This window comes from Nyctibius grandis, chromosome 7 (genome assembly GCF_013368605.1).
Source record: "Nyctibius grandis isolate bNycGra1 chromosome 7, bNycGra1.pri, whole genome shotgun sequence".
In the NCBI taxonomy this organism is placed as follows: Eukaryota; Metazoa; Chordata; class Aves; order Nyctibiiformes; family Nyctibiidae; genus Nyctibius; species Nyctibius grandis.
Window position 1 is genome coordinate 6,418,424 of NC_090664.1, and position 12,849 is coordinate 6,431,272.

At 43.7% G+C, this 12,849-nt stretch overlaps 1 protein-coding gene across 1 annotated transcript in view; it reads right to left on the minus strand.

The window, feature by feature from the left end:
- Positions 1-2,260, minus strand: part of POU6F2 (POU class 6 homeobox 2) — a 320,392-nt gene extending 318,132 nt beyond the window's left edge. The window contains exon 1 of the mRNA XM_068405256.1: positions 2,156-2,260. Coding sequence (XP_068261357.1) covers positions 2,156-2,260 — 105 coding nt within the window. The remainder of the gene's footprint in view (positions 1-2,155) is intronic.
- Between the last annotated feature and the right edge of the window lie 10,589 nt (positions 2,261-12,849).

Consider the following 12,849-nt stretch of genomic DNA (forward strand, 5'->3'; position numbering starts at 1 on the left):
AATATAAACATTTTGTTCTATCTTCACATGTAGCTAATAACAACCAAACACCGGACAATTAATCAAAATAAAAACATACTTGAACATTTTGTGGATTTATGAACACATTTGGATGTGCACACTTACACATGATATGTAAATATGCACACATACAGATCTAAAAAAATGTTTGAAATACCTAACATATATTTGAAATACCTAACATATTAAGTTGCACAATAATAATATCTATAAATTCTGACATAAAAAACCCAAAGTTAGTCACCTAAAATAGCGAAATGTATTTTTCTTTGAAGTGAATGCCCTTGTTATTGATTTTTAGGAAATGAAATACACTAACACACGACATAAACATTTTTCCAGACATTCACTGAACTTTTTTTTAATTTATGAAATATGGAATGTTACACACAGAAAAAAAAACATGCTCCTATCCTTTCCAGCCTCAAAACCACTTCCCGAGAGCTAGCAAGCTTTAAACATAAAATAGCTAACTTACACTTTCTTACATGCCAAAGCAAAAGTTATATTAAAGAGATATTACAAGCCCTGAGATTTATCAAGGTTTCAGGGTACATTGTGTGTCAAGTGTACTTGCTCAAAACCTTGCCATTGTATCTGCCTCAGAATCATTAAATGTATTTCTTTAAGACTGAACAAGTTTACACAAAAAGGTAATTAACCCGCTCTAAAATACATATTTTCACACAATGTAATACTGGCAAACATGCCCCACTTTTTAGGTATAAGCCAGCCTAATAGAAAGCTGTTAATGTTTGGGGGATTTTTAATAAAAAATGAATCTTTTATTTTTAAAATATTTAAAGCAATAAAAATCTGTGGTAAACATGGTATTACATATTTGACATTTTCCGCCCAGAAATGCATTACTGTGTACGATGGTATTAATAAACCATGTGCTTTGAGGGACTTCTGTGCTTTGCCATAATTTAGTTGAAAACCATATGTAGGATGTGTGTTTTTCCACCATTGTATCAACATATAGGAAACACAAATACTATGTCATCACCTCAGCAGCATGCGTTCACTACACTGGAAACATATGCAAAAAAACACAAACTTTTGAGAGTTCAAAAAATACCCTTTGCCAGAGACTGATTTACAAGTCAGTGGTTAATGAGAAAGTGTTGAGCACTTAAAATTTTGTTAGAAAAAGGAAAACAGACACCCTCATCCGACTCCCGCTGCATTCATAGGAAAACAGCCCTCCCCATACAGGACAAAATAATTTAATTTCTTTCCCCACTTTAGGTTATTATTTGAAGCAAATGAAAAGACAAAGATTCTTCTCTCTTCTAGCTAATGCTAGAAACAGCACAGTTAAAACACACACATAAAAACTACAGACTTATCAGAAATCACAAAACAGAAAGAGGACTCACTGACCCATTTGGAAGACAAAGACGACAAAACGGAAAAGCTCTAAAAATCAGCTTGTGAGGCCTTTGAGAGATATTCTTCTGGCATTTCATCACAGCAGCCCCAGACCAGTTCACTTCCCTGGATACAGGGAGGGAGAACTAAATAGAGCTGTTTATTAAAGCTGTTGTGCTGGATTGCATTAGGAAGCACAAGCAGACCACCTGGACCTTTCAGATTGTGGCAGTGTTTAATTTGCAGGCTGCCCCTCTGCAGCAGCAAAGACTACTACATTTACCAAGCTTGATCACACGTTATCTGGGTTAGGAGTAAAAGAAGAAAAAAGAAAAAGAAAAAAAAATCCACAGCCTGTAGTACAGCAATACAGTCAATATAGGAATAATGAACAGCATTAGAAATAGAAAGCAACTCCCCAGCAAACATAACACTTTCACTCCTCAGTTCTTCTACTTCAGTACATTTAAATGAAATACAACTGTAAATTAATAAATAGATTGATTTGGCAAAGCTCAGACTAAATTATAAACCAGGTTTATTAGAAGAAAAGCATGGTATTTTAGGTTTAACTAGTGATTCCCTGGCTGGATTATTGTGGTTCTTTTGCCTTTCTCACTTTCCATACTACACTCTCTAGTAGCTGAAGATACAGATAGAAAGATGGTACTGTAAATATGAATTATGTGAATCATATGGTTAGACCCTTGTGGAAAAAAAAAAAAATAAAAGGGGAGTTGAGAAATGGCTGACTCCATACCTGACCAATTACAGCTTGCATGGTCCCTGTGTCCTGCTGAGCTGAAAGATCGCAATCCATCATATGTAGTCTTTGAAAAGGAGAATGGGGGTTTCTGGCATGCATCTGTCAATCAACTTCTGCACTCACAACCATCACCAAAAGCAAGGGAAAAAAAGTCAAGCTGCTCCACCAAATAGGATGAAACAGTCATGTGACCTTCAGCACACTCACACACATACATACTTCCATACAACGTATGAATTTTCTGCAGATATGAAATGACATTGACAAATACCCAATACCAAGTAAATAAAGTGAGACAAACAGCTACTCACCAAAGACAAAACACTTGCTGTAATCTTCAGCCTAAAGATTTAATAGACCTAAAACGTATTTTAAACGGAGGCTTTGCTTTTGAGCCTAAACTTTTCAGATAAGGTGATATAATTTTATATATGCAGACAGTGGTCAGAACTTTAACCCCTCGCGTCCTCTCGCAGCCTCTATTTTTTATTCCCCGCTTTGTACTTCTACTTTCTGTCTGTTTGAGTTCCTGATTATTTTTTTTCTTTAAGTTTCTTTTGTGTCAAAATGAAGAGGCTTGTGTTGCCTTCTTTGGATGTGCAGAAATTATGAGAACCTGATAGGAGAAAATTTCTAACAAACAGGATAAAAAAGAACAGGGGCTGAGAAACCTGTGTCTGTACTCACAAGTTAAAAGTGTCTCACTGCTTTACTTCACCAGAAGTCAAATGTTTTCTTTATTGGAAATAATATATTTAAGTATTAGTTTATGCAAGCTGTGATGAGCACTCAAAATATAAAATATTCAGACTATGTAAATCCTACTTATGGAATCCTTTCCATTTTGAAGGTTAGCAGAGTTTTGGTTCATTCACTGCTCCACTGAACTGACATAAAATGTTGTTACTTATGAAGGCAAACATTACCATTTTTTCTAATGGAAGCAGTTTGTTTCATACATCTTCCCCTCTGAGTTAAGATTTGCAAGAATTTCCAAGACTATTTTTTCTTCTTGTCAAAATATATCAGCCACTTGTCTCCAGAAACTGAGTGTCGTGAACAACACGCTGCAGCATTGATTGCTGATATGTTATTGGCCAGTGATTGCTGGAGGGTGACATTAATGTAACCCGGTAGCACTTTAACCCTTCGAAGATCAATTCAGTCCTCTGGCAATATAGTAGAATAACAGCCCATACAATTTTTGCTGTATTACAGCTTCATATAAATATTAGTGCATCTTTCTGCACTCCTAAAATCGCATTTCTGTTATTAATGAAAAAACCTGCTTTTCAAAGACTGTCAGAAGCACAAATACACAAAAAAGCAGCCTAGTGTCTAAGCTTAATGTAATGCACCCTTTCCATTTTAAGTAAGTTTCTGGCAATACTTTGAAGTCATTATCTGATTTTTAAAGATATTGACAATATTGATCTTAGCATGTGATAGCCAAAGAAATGTGAGAATATCAACAATATTCCAATTGTAGGCGCAGCACTTGCCAGTCTAATATTTTTTAATATAATTTTAAAATCCAACATCCAGTAGTGTTTGGAATGTGATTGAGTGCATGCTTATGTGTATGTATATGTATATGTGTATGTGTATGTGTATGTGTGTGCATGCATGTACACGACAGAGAGAATTTATGTCAAGGGGAGTGAGATAGGCAGGGAATATCAAGTTTACTTTGCATTCTTCGAGTTTTTGTAATACAATTCTTTTTTTAATTGCTAAGAAAAAAGTTAAGGAAGGAAGTTTTGGTACCTATTTCAAAAATCAGAAACAAGAAGAATTCACACGTAGATGTAGGGGACCCAGAAGTGCTCCTAGGCCAACAAGATATTTCAGCTTAAAAAGTTTTTCAAATCAAGCATTTTTAGAGACATATACAATATCAACCCTGAAACGTTGCCTCTGGGATGAGGAAGGAGTACTTCAAATGGTGCTTCCAACATCTGCTCTGCATTTCACTTATAAACATAATTCAAATGCACCATTTGCACTGAAATCTTATCTGCTGCTTACCCACGAAAGAAAATACACTGAACTAATACCTTGGGCTGCCTTTTGGTCAGCTGAGAATTTGCTGTGGTCTCATCCCTCAGGACGATTCTATGGAAAAACCAGGCAGTGTTGTGAAGGCCATAATCAACATCCATAGCGATGCAAGCAATCCAAAATACAACTGGTAAATGGGGGAGTGAGTAGAGGAGACTGGCTCAGCTGTCTCCAGGAAAGCAGACACGCTGAAGGCAAATACTATATATGAATTTGAAGGGAAGTTAAGGATGTTTATTTTATAGTTTCTCTTCAGGAGGAGCTTTTTTGCGGTGGATATGCACAAACACCTTTCAAATTCCTTTAACTTATCTAAGCAACTAAACCTGACAATTACTACTGCGGGGTTTTTATTAGCAAAGACACTGAACTAGACATATGTTGCAGCACATAAATCTGCTGCACCCTTATGCACCAACAAACCAACCAGACGCTCGTGCACACTCAGGCAGAGCTGCAAGAGCTCCTTCCTCCCAAAGAGAGATATATGCTGCCTCTCTTTTTACCGCGATTAACCTACTCTTCTAGGAAATACTAATCTATTCTCTAAAATGTAAAACAACGTCCCTGCAGCTAATGCTTCTGCATAAGTCATGGCATTACTGTTAACCCGAACAGCTGTCAGAGCCTCCTCTGCTACCCCTGGAGCTGCTCGTACCTCTGTGGAGCTGGAGACCTTTCCCCTCAGCCAAATTTACTTGGTCCTGTCGGGGCTCTACAGCTGGTCCCTGGGCACCGTCCCAGCTTCACGGCTTATCCTTTGGGCCTTCCACCGGCCATCCCCCAAGAGGTGTCAGCCCAATATTGTCTTTTTACTCACTGTGAGGAATTGTCTCCCTACCCACCCCAAACACCCCCTTGCTTTGCCGCTCAAAAGGTGATTTAGCTCTCCCATCAGCAGTTAAAAAGGTGAGGGAGCAAGGTAGCTCCTAACCTGCCACAGGGTGCAAAGGGGAACTTGGCAGGCCAGGTTCGCTCTAATGCTGCCAACTTGAGGAAAATTGTTGAAGGACCGAATGACAAATACTGCTTCCCAACCAGCTGTGCTGTATCCCTAGCAAAGACCTTCTGGTCTCCTTTGAAACTTTTTATCCATGGCTCTCCCTCAGCATACCTGAGAGGAAAATGGTTATGGAGCCACAGCAATATATGGCAGCTACGCCTTCCTGTATGCCACTACAGCATCCAGCACAAAGGGCCAGGTTTGCATTGTTTTACCTAAAATTATTGAGAAGGGGGGCTATGATCAAGACTTACACATGGAGGAGGCTCCGTTATCACTTAATCTGTGAGAATGCAAATTCAAAGTGTTACAAAGCTTGTGTTTTGAGCAGCACACTGGATCTCTGGTATCCAGGAAAAATGGTAGTCCCCGGTGACACTGACTGCTTTCTCCCCTTCAGACTCTACTTTTTTCTCTGACCAGTTATCTGCAGTACACTTCCCCTGTTTAACTGAAACAATAAAAAATTAAAGTGGTAGTTTTGAATAGAATAATGTGCTTGAATTTACCTCTCAGCTACAAAGCTAAGAACTTGTGAAAATAGTATTACTGTGTATAATACTTTCTCTTCTTTCTTCCAGAAGAATATATATTTCCTGGGTGAGAAAAGCAAGAGTTAGAATTATACAGCAATGCAAAAACCAAATTACTTCATAGTTAAAATGTGTTAAAACACACATTTATTTTTTAATGCTCATTATTTACAATTGTTTATGGTTCCTCGCTTCAAAAACTACAAGCCTTGTGATCAACAGAGCCTGGGGTTTTACTACAATACGTTTACGCAGTTGCTCACATGCCATAGCAGAGCTTGTAGCAGATTCAGTGAGAGCGAGAGATCCTCCTGCTTCTTACAGCATTGGTACACTAGGGGGACTATTTTTCCTCTTTTCTAGAGTGGTGGATGCACAGCACCGTCAGAGCAAGCTGTTGTACCTCATACTACAGGCCCTTTACTCACCGGTGCTGAACAGGTTAAACACGCAAGGCTCGGTCTTGCACTCCTCGAAGATAAACAAGCCTAATTCTAAGCTGTCAGTGGTTCTTCCTCCCTCTCTCCCTCTCTCTATCCATCTCTGCCAACCAGAAACTATATTGCATTTTGCATCTTGATTTTCATGGATATGTGAGTAGGTTTTCTGTATGAGTAAAATTTCACTCTCATTTACGGTAATTCCAAAAGAATTGTTTTGTATTAAGAGGCACTAATGGACTACAATCTCTCTCTGTGCAAGTCCTTTCTGGTCAATTATTTTTGCTTTACAAAGGGTATTTTGCTATTTAAAAAAAAATGCTGCTGCTTCTAATTTCTGTTCCTCCAGATTTTATTAATACATAATTTCTGGGTCCCTTCCACTCCCCCAGAGCTCTACTTTTCAGAAACTGACCTACTAGGACATACTCACTCGCTTCAAGGACTGCAATTCCTTAATGGAAAGGAAATTTGGGAAAAGATGATGATTCTGTGCCTAAATTGCTGGAACAAGGCCTAAGCATAATCTACATTTTACTCATCCCTGTGCAGCCATTGGGATGGCTCCCTTTCCCACAGCACTATCCTGCACCGTCTAAAGAAAATTTCTGCAAAAGAACTTTTTTCTCTTTTTTTATTTAGGAGAAAAGAAGCTTGCTGTCATGCTTTGTGTCTTTGGGAAGGTGGGAATAAATCCTCCCCCTTTCCTGCTAGATCTTAACAAGCTGGTTTGGTTGATAACTTATTTCTGTGTCGCAGGGAGGACAGTTGTTCAAGAGGTCTTACTGGTTCCTGATTAAACTAGAATTTATATAAGATGGAGGGCACTCCCTAAAAAAAAATCTAGGAAATGGGACTGTGGTTCCTCCTATCTACATAGTGAGGAGCCAGCACGTTCCTCCTCTGCTCTTATGTAAAGTGATGGGAGGTGATTACAGCAATGATGCTGGAACACAGTTAGTCAGATGACAAGCTAATGTCACACCTCTCCCAGCAGAAACAGAATTGTGGAGGCAAAACATGCCAAGAGGCAAGATGGATTAGCAACAAAGGGTGATATTGACCGGGTAAGATTTAAGAATACACCTCCCACATGCGTTACTAACTACAGCAGTTTAATAAAATCACACTTCTCATGTCTCATGGTTTCTTCTGCAGCATCTGGCACATGGTCTTTTTAAGCCATCTCCTTATTGGATATAGCATGGACAATAATGGAGACTTACATCTTGTGAAGAACAGACTATATTTGGGTGAACTAACATCATGCAAGCAAGGCAGCCAAGAAATATGAATGAGCAAAAAGATGATTCTTACAGTGAAGGGAATTGTCTTTTTCCAAAATTTTTGCATAATCTTTTGCAGGATTTGGAACATGGCATTGACAAGGATAGCAGAAACATCAAAAATAAGGCATATTTTTCTGTTCATTGAGTAATAGGAATTAATGAGTTGCAGCATTAACTGTATAACTCTTTAGAGCAGTAATGCTCTTACCACACCAACAGGGAAAAGCAGGTAGTTTCACAGTGTGTGTGATGATGATTAACTTCTTATTAACTGATATATTTGCTTTCATTTATTTGAGCTGTAAATGGCTCAACTTGCACAGCCGCTACTCCCAGTTCAACACAACACAACGGAGTGACAGCATCACTGGAGACAAAAAAAAGAGTGGATGTGCATGTGGCCTGAGGGGTGGGTAGTGCCAGTCAAAGTACACATTTCCTACACCTTACATATCCCTTAGATCCCCAACTCCTAAGTATATGCCTCTCTCCTATGAAGAAAAAAAAAAGCCCAAGTAAAATGATGTACCCATATACCTGTGCTTCTCTTGCTCCAAGCACTTTAGATGATGTTTGAATATTTCATGTGTCAAACAAAGGTATGCTCTATACAGAGAGGTACTTCCTGGCATTACATTAGGACATCTTGCAGTGAGAAATGTTTGATCTTCTGATAGTCAGTTCACATCGTTTGGTTACACACTTCATATCCTGCTGTGTATTGCACAGGATCAGGAGTGAAAATGTGATAGGTTTGAGCTACTGAAAGAATTGCCACGTACTAATTGTTCCTGGGTTTGTTTCATCTATCAGTAAACTGTATTAACTGCTTATGCATATGGGAAAGTCATTAAGTGATGACAATTATGATAAATGCAGTTAATAGCAAAACCTATATTTAAGTTTGTCTAATATTTTCTTGCTTTAAGATCACAGAATCACAGAATCACAGAATGTTAGGGATTGGAAGGGACCTCGAAAGATCATCTAGTCCAATCCCCTGCCGGAGCAGGATTACCTAGATCATATCATACAGGAACACGTCCAGGCGGAGAGCCAGTGGCTGGTAACCCGCTCCATCAACAGCCACAAAAAGAGGATGAGCCAGGGTCCAGCCAGGGGGGCTGGGGGTGAGTAGCAAGAGATGCAGCTGGAAACAAGCTTGGAGAGAGGGCTGCATCATGGGCCCCAGGTCCATCCAGGAGGCACGGCCGAAGACAAGCTATGACCTAGGTCTGAGGGGACAATCCAGGAGAGCAGCTATCTACAGCTATCTGTCAAGATTTTGAGATTCTTTAACTGAAGAGACATAGTATGGCAGCTTTCTGCACTCACTGCACCAGTTTTGCAAAGTAGTTACCATGTGTGTGCTAGAAGACTGGTTTTCATAGTTTCTTTTATTAATTAAAAAAAAAAGTTCCTTTGTATCCGAATGACATAATCAATAATTTCATCACACCAACATTCTCAGGTGATTTCAGGTGGGCATATAAAAAGCAAAATCCTCAGTCCTTCTCTGCAGCTATCTTACAGGCGTGTAGGGCCTCTTAAAGAGAGGCAGTTGCCTTTTGATGTCAGATGGCCACCTGGCCGCCACCTCTTTACCCGCATCAGCAATGCCAGCAACAGCCTTCCTCTTCACTGAATGCCTGCAGAATGCATTTAAAAAATCACCAGCGACCTTTACTCACACTCCTGGAGACTAAAGCATATCCCACAGACAGCAGTGCCACCAACTGCGTCACACTGACCCACCAGTGCTTGGTCTCTTGTAGCTTTTCCAGCATCCAGGCACTTTCTGCCATGAAAATTCCAAAATGGAAGCTCAGTCAATGCCAGCTGGGGATATTTTCTTCCCTAGGAGGCAGACATCCTTTTTGACAGTGACTGGACTGACACCACCAGCTTCATGTTCAGAGCCCACCCACACAGCCCATCCGTTGCTCAGCTGGCCAGTGGAGGGCTGGCTTTGCTGGTCGTGACTGCGTGGAGCTGGACTCCAGCAGGCTACCGATGGGTGAAAGCCCCCTTAACGCATCTCTCAGGCTCCACCCTTCGTGCTTTGCTGCCATCAGATGTAGGAAAGAGTGAAGTTCATGGGCAGGTCTTTTGCATTTAGCTTGCAAGAAATCATCATTCAAGAAATGTAGGTTTCCTTGTCCATGTCGTATTCTGGATTTCATGGCATCCATGAGGCAGAAAAAGCTCTGTCTCATGGTATCATCCTACGTCCCCCATCCTCCCTACCAGCTGAAGCCCTGACAGAAGAGATATCCCCTCCATCAATAAAGCCCGCCTGAAGAACTGCAGGGTAAAAATAGGTAACACAACGTCAGGTGAAGCCCCATGAGTTTCTGCTCCAGTTCGGAAGCATTGGAGTAGGCAAATGTTCCTGGAGGTGTGAGCAGATCCCAGAGTGACTATGAGCCATGAATGTGATACAGGCAAATGCATTCTTGTGTGCCAGGCAAGGAAGGCCAGCATTGTGCAAAGCCCTAGTGGGAACTCACCTGTACCACTATGGCCATTTCTCATTCCTCAAGTTCAGGAAAGACAAATTCTGCCTGAGGCAGACAAAGAATAAGCAGTTGATTACTAACATGGAGGGCCTACAGAAGACAATGACTAGAGGGAGCAAGACCTGAGGAGAGGGCTGCCATCACTTTCAAGAAAGGTATCGAGGATGAAGGCCAAAGGAGGAAAAGAACTATTGAAGTGCAAAATAAAATATGGTCAAGGCACAAAACGATTCAGGGCTTCTTTCCAAGAAGACCTCACCATAAACAGGGTAGTAGCAAATGTCCCTTGGTGCATTGGTAAGGAATCCTGAGGAAATCAGGCATGCTTGCTACGTCTCTGCAAGTTCATGCAGAGGGAACCAAAGCCCTTTCTTTTGCCTCTGGCATTACCACAACCAAATGAATGTCTGTGGTATAAATGCCCTTAATTACATAGTCTGAAGGTACATACCAATTTTGGCACCCAGGTACAAAACGACAACAATAGTACCTTCCTTCCTCTTTCAGTACTCCAAATACTAAATCCTAGAGGAAAAAGAGACTTGCCAGGGTTTTAGATAAGATCTGAACATCTTCTCACAAATGGAGGTAGGCAAATACCTCTCAGAAAGGTTAAAGTCACAAATGAGCTCTGAAAGTTTTATCCTGTGGCTGAACCGCGTTTTCTATCCCATATAAACACGGCCAATGGGTGTGTTTAACAGAGGAGCTGCACAGCTTGGGTTCAGTGGGACAAGGGGATGTGACGGCGATAGCAGCAATGGGCTATTTTTACAGTTTGGAAGAGTCATCATTTGCCTGGCTGTGCTTTGGGCATGGATCCAAATGTTCTAGGTCTGAAAATCCCCAGCCTTTCCACCACACCAGTGTCACCTCCGCTCCCTTTCTTTTCAAAGCCTGTCTTATTTCCATGGTGGTCTGCTGGCACCATCCATCCCAGCCTATGGCTCTGATTACACTTTGGCTTTCCTCCAGGCTATGGCTGCCGAAATCACCCCCCTTACCCCCAGGAAAAGGGTTTGTGTCCAGCCAGGTCAAGTCCCTGGTCCTCCTCACTGCAGGGCCTCATGGCCGTTAGCTGTGGCGCAGAGAGGGGACGGCTAATAGGGGTGGTCTCTGGGCTGCAGGCTTGATTTCTGCCATGGCCTGAGAGAAGAGTAACAGCACAAGGTGTGTCCTTGGGAGCCAAGTGGCAGAAGAGGAATCAGGGGTGCCCAGCAGCTGTGCCCAGTGCGTGGCCACCAAGGGCAGGGACAGCCCCCTGGGCCTCCTGGGCACAGGGACTGCCTTGGGGCCACCAGCCCAAAGGCTTCCTCCGAAGGATGCTGGGCGGAGGGGCGGTGGGCAGGGCTGCGGTGGGTGGGGCTTCCCCTTGGGGACCACGTCACCCCCATGTCACAATGCCACCACCCGGCAATGCAGCAGTCACAATGCCCCGGGCCACTATAAAACACGGCATCCTCCCGTGTCCTGCTGCCAGATCTGGCCAGAGGGCAGCCCGAAGACATCCAAGAGGAGGAAGTCCTTGAGGATTCGGTGGAATTACTTGGAGACCGGAGGGTGGACGAGGCTGCTGGAGGTTCTCTGCTGCAAGGCCAGCTCCTGTCAGGGCCATGTTCAAAGCCCATCTGATGGATGGAAATCCTGCTTCAGCCTTCAGGGAACAGATGCGAGCCCATCAGGAGATGAGAAGAACCACCAACCCTTGGAGGTGCCCGAGGCTCTCAGGCTTTTTCAGCTGGACAGCAGTGGCCAGAGCAAGGGAATGCCTTCTTGAGGAGCACTGCAGAGCTCGCTGTCCTCATCCCCCATGGAGCCAGGGGCAGCAGCCGTAAGAAATGGGATGCAGAGATGTTGCCAGGGGTCCCAGTGCTTTGGAGCACCCACTGGTGCCCTGCCAGGCGTGGGAAGCATTCTTGCCCCTGAGATCGATCAGGGTGGGGGCCTTTTGCCACTCTTGGAAGGCCCTGAGGTGGCTGCAGGTTGAGGGAGAATAGGGCTTGGGCACCCCTGGGAGGCGTGACCAGGCTGTGGGACGAGGAGGCAGGTCTTGCTCACATGCTCAGGGAGTAGCCGATCGCCAGCACTGGGGTCAGGAAGGCATTTTCCCCCGGGGCACATTGGCACTGGTCCCCGGGGGTTTTTTGCCTTCTCTGCAGCATTGAGCATGACCACTTCAGTGTCAGGGCTCCTCTGATCCCTTTTGCCTGGGTTACTGCCTGCTGCTCGTGCACCATGAAGATGGCCTCTCGTGTCCTGCAGCTGGGGGAGGAAGGCTTTTTTCCCCCCACGGTGGCCTAGCCAAGTAGCCCTGGGGGGTTTTGCCTTCCTCTGCAGCACTGAGCACGGCCCCCTGCCAGGGCTCCTTTGGGCCCTTTTGGCTAGGTGCCTGCTGCTCGTGCTCCACGCAGGTGGCCCTCGTGCCCCGCATCCGGGGGGAGGAAGCTCTCTAGACTCCCAGGGCGGGCCCCAGGGTGGCCCCTGGGGGTTGCTTCTTGTCCTCTGCAGCACTGAGCACAGCCCCTTGTCAGGGCTCCCCTGAGCCCTTTTGGCTCCGTTCTTGCCTGCTGCTCTTGCCCCTCCAAGGCACCACTCGTGCCCTGGCTCTCTCGGGCTCTTGCCCAGGGCAGGTTTGGAACACAAGTGAGCTCTGCTCTTCCCTTGGCTCCATCACCCCAGGGGTTCTTCCCTGTGCAAAACAGCCCGTGCTCAGAAGGGCTCCAGGCTCGCTGCACCATCCCGAGCTGCCCCTTTGCAGCTCTCCCCATGTGCAATACAAGGGCCGGGCAGGCACGAGAGCGCTTTTCATGCATCGCTGCCCAAGAAGCACAGCGATGGAGTGA